Source organism: Odontesthes bonariensis, chromosome 20, assembly GCF_027942865.1.
Source record: "Odontesthes bonariensis isolate fOdoBon6 chromosome 20, fOdoBon6.hap1, whole genome shotgun sequence".
Lineage (NCBI taxonomy): Eukaryota > Metazoa > Chordata > Actinopteri > Atheriniformes > Atherinopsidae > Odontesthes > Odontesthes bonariensis.
The window spans coordinates 15,702,214-15,728,928 of record NC_134525.1 but is presented as its reverse complement, the minus strand read 5'-3'; the positions used below and the strand labels follow the sequence as shown (position 1 = coordinate 15,728,928).

At 39.7% G+C, this 26,715-nt stretch overlaps 1 protein-coding gene across 3 annotated transcripts in view; it reads right to left on the bottom strand.

Moving 5' to 3' along the window:
* cntnap2a (contactin associated protein 2a) overlaps positions 1-26,715 on the bottom strand; it is a 350,220-nt gene that overhangs the window by 12,474 nt on the left and 311,031 nt on the right. For all 3 annotated transcript variants that reach the window (XM_075452129.1, XM_075452131.1, XM_075452130.1), the window contains exons 19-23: positions 25,824-26,042; positions 20,415-20,651; positions 17,136-17,369; positions 16,728-16,861; positions 4,954-5,047 (exon numbers count right to left, since the gene is read on the bottom strand). In XM_075452129.1, coding sequence (XP_075308244.1) covers positions 4,954-5,047; positions 16,728-16,861; positions 17,136-17,369; positions 20,415-20,651; positions 25,824-26,042 — 918 coding nt within the window. The remainder of the gene's footprint in view (positions 1-4,953; positions 5,048-16,727; positions 16,862-17,135; positions 17,370-20,414; positions 20,652-25,823; positions 26,043-26,715) is intronic.

Below are 26,715 nucleotides of genomic sequence, written 5' to 3'. Positions count from 1 at the left end.
TCAATCACGAACCTTTGTGTGACATGAGATAGAGACCAATACACAATCCATCAATGACACGACCGCTCGCATATATTTTCAACATGATCATTGGCCGTGTCTGCCTGAATGATCAGACGCCACTTGGGCAGAAGGAGAACTTCCTTATTCAGGAGACCTTGAGGTGCCTGATAAATGGAGAAAATGGAGAAGGGTCTTCTTGTGGGTTCACTGAGTACATATCCGCTGGGCGCGTCCCCGTACCGGTCACGGATTGCAGAGGTTTCAACTAGAGATAACATATGGCCAAATAAGGAAATTCGGATATTCCAAAGTTAAGCAGTACATGTGCATTGTCTAGTGGCTCGATGCCTGGAGGAGACAAGTCCTTGAGATTCTCCCATAAAAGGAGGGTTCCCCCCCTGAAAAGGCAGAGGGTCTTTCATCTGCTAATTGAGACACACTCTCTCCGGGTTTGATGCATCTTTCCTGTAAATTCGAGACGGACCTGATGACAGAAATAAAGATTTCTATGTTCGACTAAGTCCGTGTCAGCAGAGTTCTTCATCACTCATCTCCACACCTGGTTGGCGACCATCCCTCATATTTACTACAACCTAAATGCTGTTTCTTCTACAGGTTTGGTCCAGAGAGTTTAAGGGGTAAACCCTTTAAAAATTAAACCTGTGATAGAACATATTGAAAAACCAGACCAGTTCATGAACATCATTCCTTAGACGGAGGTCAAATGATCCTGCCATTATCCAGAAAATGTGGAGAATTTTGCATAATCTATCACGATAGCTATTATAATATAATACGGTGTGAGATTAGGGTGTTTTAAAGCACTGTACCACATATCATCCATCAGTTTGGCCATGACTGCTTGATCCTCTTCAGAGTTTCTTTGTTGAGGCTCAGACCCTGGTTACCAGTCCATCACAGAGGCAAAGTAGACCAATGAATAACCATGAAAGCTGACACTCAATCCTAGGGCCAATTCAGGACCACCAACTAACATGTTTTTCGACTGTGGGAGGAAGTCGGAGTACCAGAGAGAACCCACCCACGGGGAGAATACGCAAAGTCTACACACAAACACCATAGCCAAGATCCAAACCAGGATTCTTTTTGCCGTCAGGCAACAATCCTAACCACACCACAATGCATCATCATCTTATATCAGAGACCTTTATTCACAACCTTGACCATGAAAACAACAGTTTGCTCCATCGGTACAGATAATCTGAACATAAAAAAAGTCTCAATCCTTAAAGTTTAAAATGAAAGGAAAATATATACTCTTCTATTATACTATTCTATGACAAAATTACAAAACTGATGTGATCTGAAGGACGGTGTAATGGCAAATCGATTAGGGGAAACGGAGACACTGATACATACACACTGGGGAGTTATAAAGTGTTTATGATATCATGATAGATGCTCATAAGAATGCCGCTAAAAACTTTTTTTATTCCCTTAATATGTATATTTTTATTCAAGCTGTGTTTTTTTAATTGGCTTTGTATGAATTGGATTAATTTGGAATTGAATGAATTTGATTTGTTTGTAGTGTGATTGTATTACAATGAATTTAATTGTAATTGGCTTGTATCTTTGAAGTGCCTTGAGGTGACATTTGTTGTGATTTGGCTCTATATCAACAAAACTGAACTGAATTGAACGTAAAGAGTACTCCAGGGGAAAAATTGTTGGTTTGTCCAAATAAAAATGGCTTCCTGATATATCTGAAGGCGCAAAGTTTTTGAAAAAAAAAAGAGAGCCCAATTAACTTCCCCTCAACTTTATTTGTGTGGCACTTTTCCAACACCGATGCCACTCAAAGTGTTTTACAGTTCAAAAGCAAGAACAAGTATAAAGATAAAAGGATGTGAAACACTCAAACTTGTGAAAAGATGTGAGACTGCAATTACTTCTCCTCAGAGTTCCTCAGAATCAAACCTTCACACCTTGAAATGGCAGATTTACTTAAAGCCTGTGTAAAATAATTGGCAGCACCCACAGGAAGCGATGCGTTAAATGTGCGTGGACAAAGTTAACAGAGGAGGAGAGGCAATGGATAATAAAAGAAGTAGAAGACAAATCTGAATTCCAGTGTGGTACTGATGTACATGTCATTTACAACCAACCCTCAAGGCTACAATCATGTCTCTCTAATAGTACTTCCACAGTGCTATCATTACTATCATTCTGTCTCTGCCTCTGGCTCTTCATCTATTCCACACACACACACACACACACACACACACACACACACACACACACACACACACACACACACACTGACACCCACACACACACAAACTCGGCAGATTTGTGGCACAGAGTGCAGGGATGGGAGCGTGTCTACAGCTACGGCTGATTTATGACTCAACTCCATCTATTCCACCGGGTGCAAAGATCTCGGACCTTACACACTACGTCAGCCAACATATCTATCACACTCACACACAAACACAGACCAACTGTGAAATCAACATCACTTTAAATGACATTATGTTGACTTATATACACTTGCTAACCACTTCCAACAAACTTTATGCCAAGTCTTTGTCGAAAAAACAAACAAAAAAAAATCAATCATTCATGTTGTGGAGACTTGCATTTTGCCTGCAAAACTAAGTGCAGTCTCACAATGGGATTTAAGTCTCCACATCATCAATAATACAAGAACACATCATCACCAATGTGAGCAAGGGAATACACCAACATACTGACATCTTCGCAGTGCAAGCATAAATATACCTTTGTCAGGCCCAAAAGTAAGGATAAAGTTCCCCTCACATAGACACAAACATACATGGCGTACTGAACACGAAGCATCTGACTACAAATATTAGCATACTCTGAATCATCCCTGCTTTTCATAATCAAACTTCAGCACGATAACCCTTATCAGCAAACAATGCAAATACCAGCACTCTGGATCTGACGTGGAACACTGGAAGATCCACAGATCCATGATCCAGAGGACAGACAGAGATTGTTAAACCCTGACGTCTACTAAAAGCATCGTGTCCCTGATTAGATGCATACTTAGACAATCTAAGATTTAATTTAATTTAATTTCTGTGGACTATTTATTCTAATGAAAATGCACAGTCAAAAATAACTGCATCGCATTCGCTCCACCTCTTGAGGTACAGCTGTAATTCTGCTTTTGAACACAGAATCCAATGTGAAAAAAACCCAACATCAACAATGTGGATCAATGTAGGAAAATGTAGAAATAATGGAAACATTTTATTAAGATAGAGAGTTGAAAAGAAAACTAAGTGGTTATTTGATCAAGAGTCAAAACATATTGTTTAAGCTGAGAGCTCACATCTTTAGTTTGCCAGCAGATGTAGACGTATAAGTACTACTGGTGGAGGATTTGAGAAAGCTTTACTGTATATCAGCGATGAGCGTTTGACTATCTGTGAACTCATCTTTCTCTCTTTTTATCTAATAAGTTCCATTGTTATTTAAGCCAACTAATCCCATCCCACAATCAGACTGTGAAGAGACAGAGGAGATGTCACTGTGATCAGTGTGTGTGTGTGTGTGTGTGTGTGTGTGTACGGAACCAAACACAGGGTCTCTTTCTCCCAGAAATAGAGAATCTGATAGCCCAGCTCTCTGACAGCCTCTCTTGTCTTTGTGGCTCAAACACAGAAACTGAACAGCTCTGATGAGAATTGTAAATGCCAGCATTTGTTCTCCCTGCTTTCTTCCTCCGTCTCCATCTTTCTCATCAACACATTTCTATCTTCCATTTCCTCTTCCTCAGTTTCGTCATTATTTCTTTTTTGTTTATGTATTTTAATGAATTCTTTATCAAAGAGTACGTTTACCACGTTGGTATATAAAGTGTAATAATGTTTAAGCCTGCATTTACAGAGATAAAAAAGACATACTAATCTGGGAAATTTGGTCTGTTTTTAAAGCATGTGTGCTGTGTTGGTCAGGTGAATATGGATGATTGCATTTTCCTGTGCATGTGCTTGTGTGTGCACGTGCAATGCGTATTCCCTGCGGCTCCTGTGGAGTGAGTAGCAGTCGATAGTTCTCAGCCATTACTTCCTCCTCACTTACACGCCACTTGAGGTAAAGGGCAAAAGGGACAGGAAAATGGAAGGGAATGGAGGAAGGAACCACTAGTTATTAAAGAAAGCCAACATACAAGGTTCATTTAGTCGCAGTTAACACTGAGAGAATCTAAACAGGTTCTGATCCACAACAAAAATGAAAATGGTCCTTCCTTTAGGACGGTCAAACACTACCACTTTTCACAAAATTCAGCTGCATAGTTTTTGTGTGATCTTGCTGACAAACAGAGCAAAAAATGTATTATTTTACTGAGGTGACAGCCAAGTCTTTTTGTCAGCTGAATGTGTTTTGGGTTGGTCGGCCAATGCTGGCAGATCAAAGGAAAAACCTGCCTCTCTTTTGCTCTGATGGCTATCCTAATCCCTGTGGACGAGCACGTCCTGGACGGAATCTACACACACATTCTGATAGTCATCGAGGATCAAGAGTCCAGCATGATTGCAGTAAACATTAGGGAAATTCAAACAATAACACATAATAGTATCTATCTACTTGTTTGATAATTATATCAGCGAAATGTATCTGAACTGCACTAAAATATTTCCTAAGTCTTCTGGCCCTCTCCAGCGGACAAAATATTAAGTAAAGAATTGCAAATGTATTTGTGTGTATTTCTATTTTTTCTCAGCTTTAATACTTAAAACCTAAAATACTACCTTTGTTCTGTTTTTTTAGAAGATTAAAAAAAAAAAATGCTTAACAGTGTTGATTTATATATTTGGGAGGAGTTGAAGAAACAAATTTAAGACGGCATGTTTACCCTACAAGCTTTTAACTTAGCAGTGAAATAAAGAAATAGTACTGAACGAAAAAAGGAACGAAAAAAAAAAAAAAAACAGAACACGGTGACAGACTCACCAAAGACTTTGCCCAAGAAGAGTGTCTTGATCAGGTTGAACTGTGTGTCTGAAGCATCTGGGAGGCTGTAGCTGACTGGAGGGTAATGATCCAACTGAAATTAAACAAGGACACAGAGAGTGATGGTGAGATTTTAAAGATAGTCTACTGAGCTTAAAACTACTGAGCACAGCATTTTAAAAAAGACCCAGGCAAAGACCTGCATCAGCACATTAAGCAGAGTACACAAGCAGATGATCAAAAGATGGTCATTCATTCTTGTCAGGCAATGAGCAGCACAGAACCAGCACAAAACTACAGCTCAATGGCGCCCTCCTGTGTTTACTAGAGACCAGACAACCTTGTCATAGCTTAGTAAAGTACTTCTCATACACTTGGAAATGGAAAGCAAGGAAAAAACAAGTGGCCCTCCACCCCACATGTCTTGATCAATTATAAACACTTTTCTTAAAGAGGAAAAAGGGACTTTAAGTCATGGAATGTCAACATAGCCATTGCAAGTAGTTTCATTTTCTTGGTTGAAAACTGTCTGCAGCCTTTCTGCATGGAGTTGCATATTTCCCCTGTGCTGAGACATACGTAGGTCAATTGGCGATTGTAGGAGAGAGTTTGGTGAATGTCTCTCTTTAAGGTGCCTCCTGAAGCTCCAGCCCTTGCAACCCTCCGCAGAAAAAAAGCTTGTACACAGTAAGTAATGGATGGATGGGAGGAAAATGTCATTATTTGGCATGTGAGAGAAACTTGAATGATTTTGGGCACTCATGTACAAACATGTGACTAATTATAGAAAGAATCAACATAAAGGGAGTTAGGTGCACAGCCACTGCATGCTGCCAGAACAGCCTCTGTGCATTGGCATCGATGTCTCAATCTCTGGAGATCTACTGGAGGAACATAATGCTTCAAAAGAACATTCGGTGTTGTCATAACAGTAGAGGAGATGTTGTGGAGGTATTCAACTGGCCTGAGATCTTATGACTGTGATGGCATCAACATGATTGACATCAACATTGGGGGCTCAGTTTGTGGAGCGAGTATTTTTCAGTTTGAAGTTTGGTGGTTCCACACTCAGCCCCTCTGCTTGTTGAAATGTCTTGAACATGACCCTGAAGCCCCCTATATTCAAATTGCTATGTGCACAGTATGCAGAGAAAACAGTGCTGCACGAGCGATGGTGTGAATGAGAAACACAATGCAAAGTGCTTCGTACAACTTAAAGAAGGTATAAAGGTGCTATATAAATGTTGTTCATTTTCATACACACTGAACAATCAATGATGGGATCACAGGGACCATTTCTACCAGGATAGAAATGTTTTTATCATAAAATACACACTGGATAAAATAATTGTTGTCATTACTTGGTTGCTAAACACAGCAGTTGTATCAAAGCACGTCTCTAGCATGTGCAAAAAATGTCCTTTGGCATCAGACCACTTCAATCAATCGAAGGTAAGAATGAAAAAGTCTCTTTAAAACTATGGCTACTCATAGAAGTGAATAATGTGATTAAGAAGTGACTAAGCGATTCAAGAAAACCTCTTTTAAAGAAAGCTTTTCTTTCTTTCTTTTTGTTAAGTTGAGGTTGTCATGGTTGAAAGAGACATTCAACAGGATTTTCTGAAATGATCTTGAAAACAAGCATATGATCGAAAATGATGAACAACAGGATTTCTAAAGATTGTTGTGGGTTAAAAGCTTTTTTCTGAGAGCTTTAAACAGGGAGGGAACAAGCTGCCTGCTTACAAAGTGGACTATCAGAGGAGATGCGAGAGCAGAGAGGTGATAGAGGGAGGGAATACACGACTTTAATATCCCTCCAACATAATTAACTTGTTATTGCTGTTCCAATGAAGTTTCTAATTAGCGTGAAGGCTGCAGCCGGTGCAACTGACGAGAATAATTTCAACACCACAAATTAGTTTCGGTAATCCAGAAAAAAACGATCATCATTCTTTGCTTCTCTTTGCCCAGAGGAGAACTGGGGGGCGGTGGGGGTGCGCAACGGGTTAAAAACAATGCTTTTGTTGTTTTTGTTACTGGAAATTTGTGCTGTTAATGTGCTAAAAAGTCGTCCCTTTGCCAGCTGGTAGTTGAACTGGATCATCACAAAAGGGTTGAGATCTATGTGTGTGTGTGTGTGTGTGTGTGTCGGAGTTCTTGTTTTTGTCTTGTTTGAGGTCAAGTGGGTTTTTTGTCTCGTCTCCATATCATGTTTTGTCACTTCCTGTTTTATTTTGAAAGATTAACTCTCCTCTCGTTTCAGGCCTTTCCTCTCGTGTCCCAGTCTGATTGTCGCATGAATGATCCCACCTGTTCCCTGTTAACCCTGTGTGTATAAGAGTCTGCGTCTCCCCTTGTCTTGTGCCAATGTGTCGTATTTGTTGGTTCAAACGTGCTTCACTCTTGCCTTTCCAAAGCCACAGTCCAAGTTCTAAGTAACCATTTTGGTCGTTTCCTCGATAAGAGAGTTTTTTGTTCTGATTAACTTTTACAATATAGTCTTGCTAAAGCCAAGTTTAAGTTTCATAGCTTTCTTGTTTTTTCCTCCAAGTGGAGTGATTTTTTTGTTTGATAAATATTTCATAGTGTAGTGCCTCCTATTTTTTCAGGAGAGGTTTTTTGTTTTCCTCCATAGTAGGAGTGACTTTAAGTTCAAACTAAATTTTGATAATCCTTTTTGTTTTTCCTCCTTATAGTGGAGTGATTCTTATTTTGATCATTTTTTCATAGATATACTTCTCTCACTTTGGGACAAGTATATATATTAATAGATAACTTCTATAGCCTGCTTTGTTCTCTCTTGGAGAGCTTTGTGAACTCCTGCTCCTTCATTAAAAGCTTGTGGATAAAACATCTCCTGCTCCTGCTTTCTCCATTCTCTGGGCCTGACAGTTTTACGTGATGGAATCAGTGCAGTCCTCCCATTCAGAAAACTCTGTACTCACAACCCCTCCAGAGTTTTTCCCCTCTCTTACACACACACAGCATATCCTAATTCGATTCCTTCCAAAAGCCAGGTCTCAGTGGAGCATTGTGTGGGTTTTGCTTTCCACTGTGACTGGATGGTGGGATAACGGGGCACAATTAAATTGCGCTCAGCTTATTTACTTTGTCCTGAGAAAATAAATTGGCTGCACAACCAGGGACGGCAGTTTGGATCTTAAAACCTCCCATTAAGGTCCACAGAGGAAGACAGTCAAGAAGAGCCTTATCTTACTGAACTCTGTCAACAACCACTATCATTAGGATCCTCTGCCTTATGTGGCAACACACATTTCTCCCTTAATGCCACTTCGGCTACATAAAGCTAGCATAAACAAAGTAATTAGGGTTTAGACAATGAGAAAATGAACAATGAGTGAAATCTATTTCCCCAACAATGTACTTAAAAAGAATATAAATTAGCCCGCGTGCTGTATACATTCAAAGGAATTTCAATAGGAATGAGATTGTTCTACCTTCTTGGCATGTCTGTCTTCCTACATATCACTGACAAATAAAAAATAAAAAACTATCATCACAGACTTTACTCTGGACAAATAAGTGCTAAGAAATGCTTATTTCATTATAATCAATCATTATAAGTAAAAACACCCCACACCACTGAACCAACCACAACCATAACTGGTGACGAGGCGTGGAGCGAACACAGATGAGGCGCCTGTTGCCTGAGGGAAGACCTCACTTTTATCCCAGAGATGATGAGATGGGAACTCATTTTAATCTCCCCTTTTAATGTCTCTATGATAGCGAGCTAACCTAACCTAACCACACACTTGCTTCATTCGCTGCACTTGGCATGCATGTATGTACAGTTCAGCAGATATTCAAACTCACTTGCTTGGGAGCCTTGAAGAAAGCCTGGAGATTATCAAAGGGTTTGAAAGGTTACGTGCATCAAAGTGGTTTTGTGGCCCAACTTTTTTTCATCAGGAGACTTCATGTTGTTCTTTCAACTGTAACTCCCTTCATCTCCTACCTTAATCTTTTTCTTTTGTTCCATATTTCTCTCTCTGGTGTCACTTGCTCTCAGATTCAAACCACCACAGGCTTACTTGTCCTCCTATTTGTTCTCTGTCTGTATCACTCGACCAAACAATCTCCTGTCTAAACGTCTTAAAGATTTGCCTTCCTGATTACAGAGAAGTGAGACCTCTGCACACTGACATAGACAACGCACAGCTTCTTTTCCTAAGGAAATTGAATTAGATCCTCTTGCAGACCCTCCAGCATCTCTGGTCCACACTGAGTCACGTCTCAGCCTCTCACTTATTTTATCTCAGAGGAAAGATTTTGCAACAATTGTCATATTGCAAATGCTGATGGCAGACACACAATAACATTGCCACTATTTCAAGCTTTTATGCATAAAGCAATGAATCATTATCAACCTGAAGACTTGTCTTGACTTTTAACTCATTAGAATTTTGTTTAAACACACTGTATTAATATCACTGCATTTATGTAGAGTTCTGAACACTTTACATTCAATGGATTTCATACAATTTGGGGAAAGACTGAAGCTCAATAGTGGTGATATAAATAGCAAACATATACGGATGTTCTGAAGTGATAAAGCTCACATAAACACAACAACGCAAGTCTGACTACCTATCAATGAACTTAAAATCACTTTATTGTACATTCTGTTTTGTCATTATATCAACCATAACCATATGCAGTTATACATAACAGCAGAAATAAAACTATATATTTTTTAAATAGTTTCCTTCAGTTTCAGATCTTGAGCTTTTACATAGAAGGTCAGCCTGATGAAGACATGTTTGTCAGCTTTACCTGTACATTGCAATACAGTATTTCCCCAGAGGCGTGCAGTTATGGTATATGACTGTGTCAGTACAATAGAACTTCTTGAAATTATATATCGGAAAAAAAATCATTTGAGAGAGAATAAAAATCACTGCGGCATGAAAAAAATCTCAAACGTAAAACACAAAACACAAGTTGCTTCATCTGAAGTATTACTTTTTTGATAACTTGTCCTTTTGTCTGCAGTCCTTCCCGCTCCCTTCTCACCCATCAAAAAACTTTGGTCCTATTATTTATTGAGGTTTTGAGGTTGAGCTGCCAGCTCTTGTATTGCCAGGCTTTTTTTCCCCTGGTTTGTTTACTTGTTTTGGTAACTCTTATAGGGGGCAACGCCATTGGTCACTGAGTTTTTGATTGACTGCTCAAACACAGACAAGCAACAGGCCCATGACAACAGTGGTTGCACATGCACAGCTCGTTCTTGTCTAAATCTGCTGCCTTGCGGTTGACTCAATATTCCTCTATGACATTCACCGAGAGAGAGAGGTTTGCCTGCGTCATGAGAACAAGACCTCGTGCTTTCACTGCAGAGGTGGCAAACCTCAGGTACAGAGTGTATCTAAAGCTGTTCCATAAAAGTCTCCAGATGTGTCACTAGTTGTTAAACAAGTCGCCAAAAAAGGTCAGAAAAGTCAGATAAAGTCACTAGGTTGGCAACAAAAGCTGCACTAAACAATGTTCTGGGCACCGAGTTGTCACTCAAATACTAATTAGCCAACAGGGACACAACCTGTGTATGCGAGAGGTTAGAGGGAAAATTGCGAGCAAAAAGTCATGAGGAGAAAACCAGAGAGCTGTTGGTAAATCCTCAAAACTGATATGTTTCCAGACAACAATCAAACTAAATCTAAGAAAACTTTTGTAATGTTCGAAAAACCAAACTTATATCAACTAATTATTGGTGAATAAAGTAGGCTGGATGGTATGTATGGCTGTTATAAATCGTGTAGATGACTATGGGTGCAAACTCCAAACAAAGAAAGCAGACTTGGTGTTATACAAAAGGTCTTTAAATGCCTGTTGGTGTTTGGTTACATGTGGATATTATGCATGTGTTTGTATCTCGGAAAGGGCCCAAAGGCAATAAGGAAACATGGAAAACTTTCATCAAAGTAATCTTTGTTGGCACACCCTCTGGCTGCACTTTTCCTGCCCTAACTGTAAACTCAATCTCTTTTTAATTGTGTATCTCTCTTCCACGGCATCCTTGTTAATTCTTTAAAACCAAACGATCACATCATGCGCAGTAGTGCTCATTTTAATTCTTAACCTCCTCTCTTTTACAAGTGTTGAAGTCCTAAACTGTGAATGTACATTTGATAATAAATGCCTCAGGAACGAACATCAGTGCTGATCTGGACACAGCTAAGCTGCTATCAACTCGAGAAAGGTACAGCGTGTGCATACATGTGTGTGTGCAAGATTGTGCCAATAAAGAGGGTTGTGTAATCCTGAAGTTCTCTCTGGGGAGTGATTAGCGGCTGATGGATGTCCTTGGCTCAGAAAACAGGTATGATTTCCATTGATTGTTTCACTTTAATTTTCTTGCTGTCTGCATTATTCACTGCAGCATGTGAGAGCAGATAATGGGATTTCAGGACGGATGGGGTCACTGCTGGGCAAATCTCAGCATGCAGTGAGAAACAGAGGGATCTAAATATTCACTGTGCAGGAGAGGAGATGCAAGAATTACATGTCTGCGAGAGTGAGGTGATTCATTCTAGCCTGCATTTCATTTCACAGAGGAAAGCAGCAGCAGAAGAAATTCACTTGAACCTCGAATAGGGACAAAAGAAGCTGATATCTTGACCAATGAAACCGCTGAAGTCATGTTTAGAGTAGGGCTGGGCAACGATTAAAATGTTTAATCTAATTAAAGGTAGGGTAGGAGATCCTGGATTTTGAGTCCAGCGAAGCTGCATTTTGAAAATACACAGGTAAAAAGTCCCAACCCTTTTCTTCACTTTTCCCCCGAAGGCACGCCTCTAGAGTACATGAACGCGCACGAGCACGAAGGGGCACGAGCGCTGTTCTGACAGCAAGCATCGATCGTTGCCGTATTTAGTATTTAGTATTTAGTATATGCTAACTATACGTTTAATAATGCTAGGTGCTAGCCAAGCTGGCTCTAGTTTAGCTTCCTGCCAAGCTTCTGGACGAGTAATTCGTTCACGGAGCAGGGTACGCGCACAGGGGGAAGGAAGGGGAGGGAGGAGCAGATTGCAGTTTGATAGACACATCAGTATCCAATCATTGTGAACGGACCGTTTTTCCTGTTTTTCCTAGATTGTACGTTCTAGAGGCCACTAAAAAATTTCGTATTTGTGTCAAAACTTTTAATTAATTGGTTGCAATGGGGGTGTGAAGAGTATTTCAAGCAATATGTAAAAAAATGTTCCAGAAAAAGATCTCCTACCCCGCCTTTAATCACATGATTTCCGTGATTAATCACGATTAATCGCATTTGTACGCAAAATCCAAAATGAATTCAAAAGTAGTGTTTAGCTTTCAGCATTTAGTTTTATTTTAAATGTACTGCCATATGAATGAAAGTGCCATATCATTTGTTGTGCAAACACACTTTTAACATCAGCATTTTTATGTAGTTTAAGCTTCGCTCCAATGTCTGTTTCGTTGAATGACTTGCACTTGCTGGTATCAATTGTGGGTTTTGCCTTTAAGTGATATCAGCGTAGTAGTTCCAGTCTAAAATAAGACAATTACACTTGGCGGTGTTTACAGATGAATTTGGTTCTGTCGACTCCGCCGTCTGGAAGAACTTTAAAATGAAAATGGCCGAGTAAAAGTTCCGTACCCTTCTCCATGTTTGGTGGATCCGCCGATTACTTTCTTTTCCGGTTCCACAGCAGACAGCGACAGACTTTTACAAAATAAAAGCCTGTGAGCAACAGACTTTTACAATAATATATTAAAACTGGGGTGGTCCGTGGCATAGTGGGTTGAGCAGGCACCCCATGTACAAGAGGCTATAGTCCTCGCTGCTGCTGGCCTCGGTTCGAGTCCCGTATCGGACAGCCCTGTGTTGCGTGTCGTTCCCCCTCTCTCCGCCCCCTGCTTCCTGTCTCTCTGAACTTTCCTATCCATTAAAAGGCACAAAAGCCCCCAAAACCCCCCCAAAAAAACTGCATTAATGCACAATAAAACATTTATCTGTGTTAAATAATTAACGAGTTAATGCAATAATAATGAGTTAACTCGCCCAGCCCTAGTTTAGAGAGATCAAGCTCTATTAAAAGACATTATCCTATCAATGCGAAGTCAAAAAATCTACCCTTTCATTTTAGTTGGCCCATGTATCTAAAATCTGTGTTTATATTTGATAGTTTAATTTATAGATCATAGTTAATGTATTAATTTAAACATTTTTCAAACATCTCAGTTTTAACAAGGAATCTTTCGCATTGCAGGCTGACAAAACTGAATGAACATCTGTTTACAACTTCCTGGAAATGTCAGATTTTTCAACGAAGAAGATGAATTGGTGGGCTGTCGAGGTGACCCTTTCCTAGATAAGTCAGGTTGATTTGATTTATTCGTTTTTATTTCTATTGAACATGTTATGAATCCCATTCCTTTTTCCAAAATTTAAGAAACTCATAATCATCATTTCTACTTCCTGTTATATCATAAATCCTTCTCTACAATTTGCTACATACACTTGGTTTTGTGGCCCCAGAAAAACACTGAATATACGCATTAACAGATATACATACATATACCCATAAACATACATGTGCACATATGCACTGATCGGTTCATTTGAGTATTTTTGGGTTTAAGAATAGTGGATTTGTATAATCTACATGTATGATAAGTATTGCCCCAAACATCTGCACTGTAATTCAAATATGGTGAAACCCCCGGACAGCAGAGAATGTGGAGTGGATTTTACGTAATGAGTTTTTTCATTTGGCACGTTTTTGAAGTGATTCCGCCAGAACAAAAAATATTTGTGTCATCTACAAATAACACTAATTCTAATAAATCAGATACCTCACAAATATAATTCATGTAAATAATGAACAAACTATTTTTCACCCAGTGCAATACAATCCCCTTGATCCCATATTGTTCCAGTTTATTGATCAACGTGTCAGGTTTGATTGCATCAAATACCTTTTTAAGAACTAGGAACTCTACAACTGCATACTGTTTCTGCTTTATAGCGTCTGTAATCTAGTCAGTTAATGCCTACATCGATTGTCGAAGAGTAATTTACGTTTTTTAAATCAAATCAAATCAAAGCAAATCAAATTTATTTGTATAGCACATTTCATGTACAAACAGTTCAAAGTGCTTTACATAAAATAAAAGCATTGCAGCAGGGAGTGCAAGAAGCATTAAAAATACATAAAATAATATAAAGAGAAACAAATAAAATCATTTAAATGAATTTAAAATCAGGCAACAGTCTAGATAAGTTAAAAGATATTTCATGCATAGACACATGAGAAAAGAAATGTTTTTAACCTGGATTTAAAAATGTCAACATTTGGTGAAAGTTTAATCTCCACTGGCAGTTTGTTCCACTTGTTTGCAGCATAACAGCTAAATGCTGCTTCTCCATGTTTAGTCTGGACTCTGGACTGGACCAGCTGGCCTGAGTCCTTGGATCTAAGAGCTCTGCTGGGTTTATATTCTCTGAACATATCACAGATGTATTTTGGGCCTAAACCGTTCTGGGATTTGTAAACCATCAGCAGGCTTTTAAAATCTATTCTGTGACTGACTGGAAGCCAGTGTAAAGATTTTAAAACTGGTGTGATGTGTTCAGATCTCTTAGTCCGGGTTAAAACTCTAGCAGCAGCGTTCTGGATGAGCTGCAGATGTTTAATGCTCTTTTTGGGAAGTCCAGTTAAAAGAGCATTACAGTAATCGAGTCTACTGGAGATGAATGCATGGATGAGTTTCTCCTGGTCTTTTTGGGAGAGGAAACCTTTAATTCTGTTGATGTTTCTGAGATGGTAAAAAGCTGCCTTGGTGACAGCTTTGATGTGGCTGCTGAAAGTCAGATCTGAGTCTATCAACACTCCGAGGTTACGAACTTGGTCAGTGATTGTAAGGTCCAGAGTCTCAAGATATTTACCAACGCTGACCCTCTTCTCTTTGCTACCAAACAGAATGATCTCAGTTTTGTCTTCATTTAATTGTCGAAAATTATCTCTCATCCAGGTGTTTACTTCCTCCAGACACTGACACAGTATGTCTGCTGGGCTGCAGTCGTCAGGTGACAGAGATGTGTATCGTCTGCATAACTGTGAAAGTTTTTATCTAAAAATGTGTCTTATCGATTATTGTACAGTTTTTCTAGGATTTTGGAGAATTACAGAGGTATAGAAACAGGCCTATAATTTTTGAAGTTGTGTCTATCCCCAGTTTTTAAACGGTTTAACTTTAGCTATTTTCATTTTGTTTGGAACTTTAACAGTCTGAAATGATGAGAAGTATTTTAGTGGTTGTAAGTCCGCTTCTATGACCTTCTTAACAATTTTCATGTCGATATCATTACAATCAGTGGATGTTTAGTACCTGCACTTATCTACACTGAAAGACACATTGAGTTAGGATGTCTTTCTATCAGATTTTTGTGACAGTCTAAAGATGGAAGTGACTCAGGAATTTTTTCTGGTAGATTTGGCCCAACATTTAAGTAATTAAAACTAAATTAAGTAATTAAATTAAAACTATTGATGACATCAGCAATGCTGTCCTTCATGATGTTGATGAAGATTCACAGTCATCCAGGTCATGGTAATCATAAGAGCTTATATAAAGGGCAACTGGACTTCTTCTTGGATCTCATCCGAAAAGCTTTTTCAACTGAAGATCTGTTTCTTATCAAAATCACATTCATACCAAGGATACAATGGTAGAGCAGATGTGAAGCCTCATTGACACTTACTGAGAGATTCAATCAAATAAATAAATGTCAGCGAATTGTTGCTATATAAGTTACCACGTGTTTAAAGTTCAAAGTTTCACACTGATGCTCTAAACTGTTTAGCAATGAGAAGGTGAGTCCGATTAATTCCAAGATGGTGCAATACCACCTTCTGGCCACTTGGGGGCATGCGATCCCCCCCCCCCCCCCATAAGAGAACAATAGAAATGTAAAAATGTGCACTATATGAAATGCCTGAGAAATAAAAGTTAATTATACAAACGTAACATTTATAAAACAAAATTGTGCAAACATAACATCCCAATTTCAAATTCAGTGTCAAGTTCTGTTTGACTCATCGTTTTTTGAAATATTAAAAAAAATATATCACTGTGGCTTGCAGTTGAATTTAAACATCTTAACCTGGAACACACACAATTCAGATGAACTGTTTTTTACTCCATTCTAAACAGTTACAGACTAAGGCTCTGTTGTACTGACCTGCATTAAGCAGTTCAACTTCACAAAACCCCAGAACACAAGAACACACATGCAAACATGGATCATTTAGATCCAGGAACGCATGTCATGCCCGTGCCCAACATGCAGTATCTCTGGAGGTTTATCACACAAGAACGCACTCTTAGATATCTGCATACAAGCTGTAATGGATGCATTCATAATCACACAACAGCATCCACTCATGCCAAAGCACACAGATTGAATTAATTATCTGCTTCTGTTCTTGGGTTGTCAACTGGTGGTTGATTAACAGTGCAAAAGGACAAGATGTTTCATCACAACAGAGGACAGCACAGGACACCCTGATGTATTGCAAACTGTCAAGCTAACATTGGCTGGACTTTTGAGATTGTGTTGTGTAGAGTGCAAGTGTGCGTTTTTATATGTGTGTGTGGCTGGATGACAATCCCTGCACTCCTTGACTGTATAATCTTGAAATTGAAGCTTTAGTCTTGTTCCGAGCAAACTAAAAGCGTGGAGTTGTGTGTGGTCAGATGTGCGTGTGTTTAGATCATACCTGGATGGTGATGCTTCTGTTGTGACGGGACATGTTAATGCTATGTGGCTGTCCATTGGCCAGGTTACGCTGGTCCACATCTATTGCAAAGGGCTCCTTCAGACCACCCAGGTTGTAGCGCACCTGCAGTGAACCTGAGGAGAAACAGGGCGGTGCTTGTTTGAAACCTCACATTGTGGTATAAAGCAATTCCCTGTACAGCGTCTGGGCCTTGAGTGAACTTATGTGTTATCATGAACATCAATTGCTGAAACAATCAGATTTTTACTCCTTCTATTCCATCAAAGTGTCAATGACTGAGGAGGACTTTTGGAAATGATAGAAGTTTTTTCTGCTTGAACAGCTTTTCAATTTACTACAGACTCCTGCACTGAGCAACTACAAATTGCATCTACTTTTAGGTCTTACCATTTTGTCTCAGCACCACAGCCAGATAGTCTTGCGTCTTGGAGCTGACATACATGAGAACAGCTGGAGCACTGGATGTGCTGAAACTGAAGGCCACTTCCTCCGCAGTTAGATTCACTTCATGTGGCGTCAGCTCTTGTGCCAAAGCTTTTTTGTCACTACTGGCCCCTGCAACTGCTTCAGGCATGAAGTTATATTTGACCAGCGTTCCTGCCTCAAAGAAACCCCCAATATCTGGGTGAGATGACAGAAAAAATAAACATCATCAATTCACACTTATGGTATAAGCACACACACGTGTACATAAGAAAGCCAACAAGGGAGGGATTTGAGAAAGAAAGCAATTGCATTACAACCTAACCACAGAGAGCCAGTCACAAACTCACACATGCAAAGACACAACTAGTTAAACATAAAATATAGCCAGAGGAGAATAAACTCTCACATAAATATGACTGAAGGTGTAGTAAAGTGGGTGTTAAATTGCAGTGCTCCAGCATCGGAGGGCAAACAATACACCATTTACCACTACATTAACACACCTAATGGCATATTTCAACCATTCCAGGGGGGTTATTGATTCTCATAATCAAATGCTGAGAAGAGGCAACGTTATTTTTCTATAACCTACTTCGGTTAAGCTCCTTATTTATGTGTGTATTTGTACGCCTGTGTGTGTGTCAGCAGATGAAAAAAGATGAAAACAGAGTGCATGAAATAAAAGAGACTGGTTACAGGGAAAGCAGAAAGAATTAGGTGCTGTGTGCGATTGTGAAGATGCCATAAATATGCCTCGATGTGTTTGCCTCAGCGTTCTTGAACACAGAATAACACATTTATGCAACTTTCATAATGCTTCACTTCACCCTTTGTCTCCCACCGGACTGATAAATACTTCATGCTACATTACTTAAATTTAATAGAAGACTGATTAATAAAAAAAACTGGGGAAGGTCTCTGACTGGTATACTTTTACGAGCAAAATGTCACCTTCATTCAAGGACATGACAAATTTTCTGACTTTAGTCAGCAGTCTGGAGAGATTTTATCAACTTGCATTTATCAGACAGAAGGCTTTCAAATCATCCAATTCTCACTTTTGTTTTTCTAAGCAGCTTTTAGTATTCATTGTTTTGGGGTCCTGACTGATTATTTCACCCCCAGCATGAGTGGATAGTCACAACCACCTGACATGATTCATACAATGTGCAGTTTTAAAACAGAACAGCGTGCTTCTGCAAAAATTATATAAGAGTTTCAATGCAACACAACATGTTTAGCTGGCTGTGGCTCCACTGATAGTTGGAAAGCTTGTGGAGGCATCCTCACTCTTGCTGTTCTCATATATTAAAAAGCTGAGCATAATTATGTTTAGCCTTTTTCAGAATACTGACTTTAGATTAAAGCTATGTGGCTTACGTGAAACCTATCTCTGTGTCTGCACTGCTGGGGGAGTCCAAATAGCTGCTTATAGCTTTAGTGGCACACAATTTTTTTGAAAGCATGAGAGGGAATTTAAAGAAAAGAAAGCATCAGAGGCCCAACCCTTCAAGTGTTTTATCACTGCGTGTGAAGAAGCTTTTGAAAGGGAATTCTTGCATACCTGCACAGGTGATACAATTTTGTGATGTTGGTACATGTGCACGCTAGTGCCATGTGACCCGCAAGGGCAGAAAAGCTAAAGAATGAAAGTGTATAATAATAACACTGCAGAGTCCCCTGAGCAGTGTGTAAATATGGATACAATGGAAATGCACGATGCAATTAAGGCTGAGTTCATACATTTTTCACTCGCTGGGAGGACGGGGTGAAAAAAATGGTAGATTAAAGAGGGAGAAGGGGAGAAATCTGAAAAAAGGAAAGATAACTAGATGAGAAAACAGTAAAAAAACAATTACGGGTAATTAGTGACACATAAATTTACAGGAGAAAGGGCAAAACAATAAATAAGAGGGGGACAAAAGGAAAGAAGAAAAAACAGGAGAGGATGGCAAAGAGAGGAGTGAAACAAAGAAAAACACATAAAATGCCAGCCAAAGAGGGAACATAAAGGAATGAGAAGAGGAATTGAATTGAAACATACTGAAAGGGAAAGTCACATGTCATGCACAAGAACAAACAGACACAAGGGTGTGCTCTCTCCCTTTCATTGACTTTCTGTTTCTCTGACACACACAGACTCATCACTCTCATGGAGACACTAGGCTAATCTTTATTCCTTTAATCCTGAAATGCCTGATTGGTTATGACAGGAATCAAAGGAGGTCTTTTCATGTGTTACACTAGCATAGCAGCACATACATTCACCCTCATCCACAGCACATGCACGCACACTGGCAAACACAAACACAAAGATACACACTGCTATTCTGTCATCTTGTCACCCCCCTGCCATGAGGGGGGAGGAAAAACACCATTCAACTTTAGGAAACAAATTAATTCATGTGTCGGAGATCAACTCTGACTGCGAGCTAGCAGAATGCCTCTGACAGCCGAGCTGCTCCTCTCCCAGGAGGAACTTGTTATGGGAAGCAGAACTTTAATAGTGTATCTAATGAATCCCCATGAAACAAAAGTGATGTTTTAGTTATATGCGGTGCAGAAGCAGAGTTGCACCCTAACATATCTTGTCTAAGATCTTCAAAAACCCACAGCTGCCAACTTCTCTTGAAGTCACTTTTATTTTGTCATTTTAGTTTGATCTCACAGCACTGCCTTTGCACAATATCAGCATTCAGCGAATGTACTCTTAAGTCAGGGAGAATTGGTGGGTAAGCACAATATCACTCTCAATCGATGCCTTTTACCACAAGCTCCAACACATTCAACACCGACGGCTCCAAACTGAATAGGAAGTGAGGACAATCACAAAGCAAAGCTAAAAAATCACAGTGGTTTGCCGGGCAATGAAGCTCATTGAAACCTAACTACATAATCCTGGTCCTATTTGACTCCGGCTTTGTGAACTGAAAAGGGACTGCAAATGATAAAATGCTTTCACAAATAGTTCTGATGAAGTGTTAGCCAAAGGTTCATGACTAGATTTATTGTTCAAAAATGAGGAAGGAAATGCTGCTTTTACTGCAGCCTAATCCTGCAAGGGGAGCAAAAGGGAGACCAAATGTACCATAAAAATGAAATAAAATCCACACACGAACAGATTTGATTTAATATTAAAGCTTTGAAGATTAAGAGCAGCATGATGTATGTAAAGAGGCATTCATAGTCCTGTGTTTGTCATCTTTAATCAGATTGATATTGGTTTTCTATGTCTCTCACCTTTGGTGCAAAATGGGCCGTCGTAGGCGGTGGAGGTGCAGTCACACAAATAGCCGTTATACCTCTCCACACACTTCCCTCCATTCTGGCAGTACATCCCAAAACTGGTGCAGTGGCCTTGGCAACCAGGTTTGACCCCAGGTGTGACTTTGGCTCTTTCCTCCAGGCCCAGGGTGATGCCATTCATTCGTAAGGCTCTGATACAACCCAGGAACCCCCTCTGTCCTCCCGCTGCACCTAAGGAGTAGGAGAGTGCAGGGATGAGCAAATATGTGTCGCGTTGACAGAAAGGACAACAAATAAAAAGAAGAACGGGAGGATAAATGGAAGTCAGAGTTACAGAAGTCATTCTGAATGCAAGATGCTCTGTTTTCGATCCACTTTAGTAACATCCTTATGCCTGAAGAAAGTCACTGATGTCATGCTAATTGCATGAGTGCGTCGCCGTTCTTGAAACAACCTTCAACTCGTCTGATTTATTCACTAATTACAACAGCCTAATGAACACCGTTTCCTAATGAACACCTCACAAGAATACACATGCCAATAGACGCAGGAATGCACGTAAACCACTTAATACAGACAAACACATTTAAAACACACCACACACAGTGTACCTGATTTGAATGAGTCAGTCTAACCATTAATGGTTAGCCTTGGGGTGTCGATAGCCATTTTTCTAAAGCGCTTCCATCGTCATTCTGGCCTTGCACCATTACAGTCTAACTACCCATTAACTTGGACAAGATAGGGGTGTTAAATAGATGAATGTTCACCTAAATGAGTAAAGTGATAAACACACTCATAAACATACACCCACACGTATAGATTCAAATGTACACAAGCACAACCACAGAGGCTGGCGTATAGATAGACACACATGGAGGGGCACACACACACAGAAGGGCACATCATTTACAAGAATTCTGGGACACTAATTAAGAAAACCTCTAAATAACACGCATACTTTCCTGCCCCATCAGAGTTCTTACACAGAGAGTAAGTAGGAAGACTAAATTACACTAAATGTAATAATATCGCTGCTACTGTTACTACTGTTCTTTGATTCTCTCCAGCTGAAACATTATTCATAAATCAGGATGCAGGTGGGCTTTCACCTGCTTTCTCTATTTTTCAGTCCCATACAGAATTAGACGCTTAGTAGACCTCTTAATTAATCTATTTTGTACCACTGATTGGTTTGAGGTTTCTGCCACCTGTTTACCCTGGGCTAAATCAGTCTCTGATTAAACGGACAGCAGGCTCCGAAGCCTGCAGAGACCAAGGCAGGCATGTACACAGGAACAGGTGCATAAAGCTTCTGTATAGCTCAGAAATGCTCTGAAATAGAGTTTGACTAAAATTGAGAGTGACTTAAGTCGGCATTCGCTTAAAATATAGATATAGATCATTTAAGAATGACTGGAGATTATTACCATTTTGAAAATAAAACATTTGATCATCTTTATAGCATTTCTTATTGTTAAGGGTTGTATACTGGAGAATAAAAATTAAACTGTTATCTTTAGAATTGTAATCAATAATTAATCTCATCATCAAATTCATAATCCACAGATTCAGGGTTTCATGATGCAAGACCCTATTCCAAAATTTAGGCTCTAGTGTTCCCTTGTACAGCACCATCAGGCCAAGATCTAAAAAGCTTGTTAGTGTCATTATTAATAAAAAAGTGATTGTCCATCTGTCTTTGTAAGGGTTTACAGGAAGATCTTCAAATCATTTGATACGAGTCATTTCACTGAAAGAAAATGATCTCTACAAGTGGTGAAGATTTCAATCATCTGCCAGCTTATCCAGGCTTGGCCACCCCAGCCAATTCAGTCCAAGAGCAGATCATCTGATAAGAAGAAAAGTCTCTAAGAACGCTAGAATTTCCTTGCAGTATCTAGTCCTGCAGCTGTTGCCATTGCTGTCCAAAGAAAACATTGGACCAATGAACATACAGGCTTAGATTGGGCATTGTGGTCACAGGCACAAATGACAGATGATGATGAACAGCTATTGCAGACACAAACTCCAAAACAACTGTGAAACATGGTGAAAATATTAAGGCTTGGAGTTCTGTCACAGCCTCAGAGACTGGGCAGCTTTATTGATTCAATTATGAATTCTACATCATATCAAACAGTAGTTGAAAACATTACAAGGCCATCTGTCTGAAAATGAAGCTGGATATTTCAACAGGATAATGATCCTCTGCACACAAATCAAATCATGCAAATCTAAAGGCTTTTTCACACAGTTTGTTTCGATGTGAGACTGATGCGCCTCCGTTACGCCGCTGCGTATCATGTCTTCACTGAAAGTACAGAGGCAGAATGAGGAGGTTGAAGTTGACCCACTGCTGATATGCCTCTGAGTCGGAAAGGGATATTGTCACAGAGACATAACAGTCTGTGTGTGTGTGGGGGTGTGTGTGTGAGTGAAGGCTGGCATCCCGGAATACGTGACTCTAACCAACAAATCTGTTGTCACTCAGCTGATCCTGTGACACCAGCTTGCCAATCTAAGCACACACTGATGTGGTAAGCCTCCTCCATTTGATATTAATTAACTTGGTGGGAATTAAAGGAGGAACAGTGATGTCTACACAAGGATGTGTTTTTTTGCATCAATAAGTTGTAACCACTGTGTGAAAAGGACTTTAGGAACAACTGAAAAAGAGGAAATCAAAGGTTATAAATCTCAAACTCAAAGCCACTATATGAATGCTATTGAAATGTTGTGTTTAAATTGGCCAGTGTATGAAATAAAACCACCTAAAATATCTTGAAATTGGCTAATTTCACATGAATAATCTTCAGAGACCGTTGAATAATTACAAGAAAAGTACTTATTCTCTACAATAATAATAATTTTTCAACTATACCACCTTTTATTTGTAGGCTAAGCATCAAAGAGGATCAAATATCTGCCTGCCTACTTTTACCAAAACAGCATATCCATTTGGTGAAAACGGTGGCTATCTACGAACATGCAGCTTTGCGTAAGTGTTACAGGTTGAATTATTATGTATCTATGAGGTTCAAATTACCCAATCACAGCAAAATGTATTTTACGTTGATCTAATTGAAATGTCCTCTTTTTTTGCAAATATTTCACTGCCAGCTTTGACCACAGATTTTATATTGCGCTCATATATGCCCGTATATAAAAGTACGTCTATAAATACCTTTTGTTGTACTGATTAAATGTTACCTACTGTCTTGGCAGGTGAGCGAGGCTGGTTTCCCTGTGACAGGAGTCCCACACATGCAGTGAGGAGAAACAAGCAAGATGCCCATCCATGAAGAAAAAAAGGCAAAGAAAACAAAAAGCAATATATAAAAGAAAAACAAAACAATCCAACTGTGACAGAGAAAAAAACATGCAAAATTAAAGAATAAATGTGATAGTGAGATTTAATCAAGGCAGAAATCAAAAGAACAGATGGTGGCATAAAACTAATAAAACGTGTAAGATTTGTAGTTATGTGCGAGTGTGAGAAGTGAATTGGAAAGCTAAAAGTTAACAGTGGGAAGTAAATGACGGCAGGCTGATGGTATAACATTTACTTTCAAGGCCATTAGAGCAAATGAGCCATTGTGCAGTAAACACTAAAGCAATCAAATGCTTGACATAGAGCATATTGATTGAGTGGGAGAGAAGGAGATGATACAGAGATAAGTATGAGACTTATGCAAAATAAAGCTTCCTGTTGTACCTCTTTGATGTGTGGTTTGGTGGAACGTAAAGCACAAACAAAATATTCAAACCTTCTAACGCTACTTTTTATTTCAAACAAAGATCACTGCAGTGGGATTCCAAGCTGGGTTCTTTTCAAATTTCTACCTTGTGTTATGAATTCATTTTTTTTCTGGCTCACTACCTTTAAACAGTGAAAAAAAGAGACACAACTGTGAAGTGGTCCGGGGCGTTCCATTACAAGGTAGAAATAAGTGACAAAGATCTTGTTGCCTGTAGGGCTCCCTCTGCTCTTTCCAAAGCTCTTGATCAAACACAAAAAGATCTCTATCTAGAGGCCGAACTTAGACCTCCTCCTGTGACTGGTTGGGTCTCTTCCTGTGTATTACATTGTAACTTCTTAAAGCAATCCTCCATTCGGAGTGAAGCAGAGATCACAGACCAGATAAGGGAAGGTGCTGTCACCTCTGTAGCTGTGGTTGCACACAATCCTTCTCTTGCTTCTCCCACTGCTCAGATCTGTGCCAGACACACACACACCTGAGCCCTGACAAGGCCAGTCTTCACACACGCAAATGAAGTGATGGCCGGGGCTTTTATCTAGAAGCCATAATACTCCTTGTTTCATAGCCACGGGTCGCACAAAGACAAAACCTTTCTCGCCTCTTTTTCATTTCATTAAATGACAAATATTCTGAGAGATGAATTGGTACAGGATAAGGTGAGGATGTTCAAATCAGCAAAAGCGATGAGACAATGGAATTATATTGCAAACAGGGATTCAGAGCGTTGAGGCTATGGCTGCCTGATTGGAATTTGTAACAATCTCCGCTGAGCAGAACTTTTTCCTTGAGATTGTGGAAAGTCTGTGATCCACCTCAGCACTTTTCGTTCTATCCGCAAATCCCTAAAACTGTTTTAGCCGCGGGGTTTGGTCCGCAGAGCACTGACAGCTCAGCACAAAAGACAAAATAAAAGAGAAATGAAATCATAAGGAGGAAAGTGGACTGATATTCTTTAGTGTGAACTTATGTTGAACTTGAGGCACTGCAGAAAACCATCAAGACTAAACCCTGACTTTTTGAAAAATACTACGCATAACTTGATCAGTCTGACAACTGATGTATAAACAATCCTAATCCAAAGAAATAAAAATAAAGGAAGAACCTCCAAGTATTAAAGTAATCCATTTCAATGGCAATAATCAAAGAAATGACCTCTATAAGTAAGTTGCTTTTAAACTGTGTGTATCCACATGTGCGTATCATTAAGTGTCATACGTCTGTGTGCTGAGTCCTAGATTAACTTCCTTAGCAGTGGCTGTGGCTAAGCTGGACTGAGGCCTCTTGAAAGAAAACACTGTGATTTCCCATAAAGCTGGCATATCATTAAGTTATGAGACAAACAGACGTTTTCACAGTGGCTCTCTGTATTTAAAGACTTCAAGACTGAAAATAAAGTCCATTCTGAAGGTTTTTTTTTTAACAACAGTTGGATCTAATTACGTTTACATGGAGCATACTTGCCTTCCACACATTAGAGTTAATAATAACAACACAAGGTTTGTTTTTGTGAGTTTCTGTCCTTCACAAAGCCAATAATAACTGTTCAGACTGCAAACAAATGGGTGTACACGAGTCAGTCTTAGACACCATGGTTGGTAATTGTTCGAATTCTGTGGGAATGAGTGTGCGTGTGTCTTACCCACGTAGAGCTGGCTGAACAGCTCTAGCCGCGTGTGTCCCTGTGTGGGAGCAAGCCTAGATGCCCGATAAGTTTGATCCAGTTGGAGAACCGCCTCTTTGATGTTCCGCTCGGCCATCAAGCGATGCCACTGGTCATCATTGAGGGGTGTTGCTGAGTGCACTGTTAACTCCACAGGTCCATTTCCAACATCGAAGGAGAAGGAGACCACCTTAGGGGCTGCAGAAAGGCAGAAATGACTGATCACACCACATGACAGAAACTTTCTAGAAGCCCAAACTCCCCATCCCATCATGATCCATTCTGCAGATAGATATTCATTCAGTCTCTAATCTAATTTCTCATTTGTTTGAAAGCCATTGGCTTGTAGAGATTTAAATTTTACATCACAAGAGGTTTGGACAGGACAAATCCTGCGGGCTGTTGATAGGACCCGCCGGTTTTTCATGGCAAAATGTTATGCAGCAGCATTCCCTTGTTTTCTTGGGGATAGGAAAGCTAAACAGTGAGAGAAGAAACAGAGAATGACACAGTGGGTGTGTAAAAAGGAAATGGAGGGTATTTTGGAAAGAAAAATGCAGGAGTGCAAGACACCCTTGCTTTTCTAAAAGACTGGTTTTCATTCAGGATCTGTGAGAGTTTATGTGTGTTGCATGCCAGTGGTTTTATGTAGGAGTAAAGCTGTGGGAATGAATTTACTACAACTCCGCAGTACTCCGCAGTGTTTGACATTTAAGAAAACCAAAAGGGGGCAGTGTTAGTCCTTTTTTTTGGCCGCGACCAGTTAAATTGCTCAGATATTTCAGACTGTGTCTGTGTGATTGACTCCACCAGCTGACCATTCCAGATGTTGCTGCTCCAGCCGTGGTGAGGTCACTGTTGCATGGCCTTT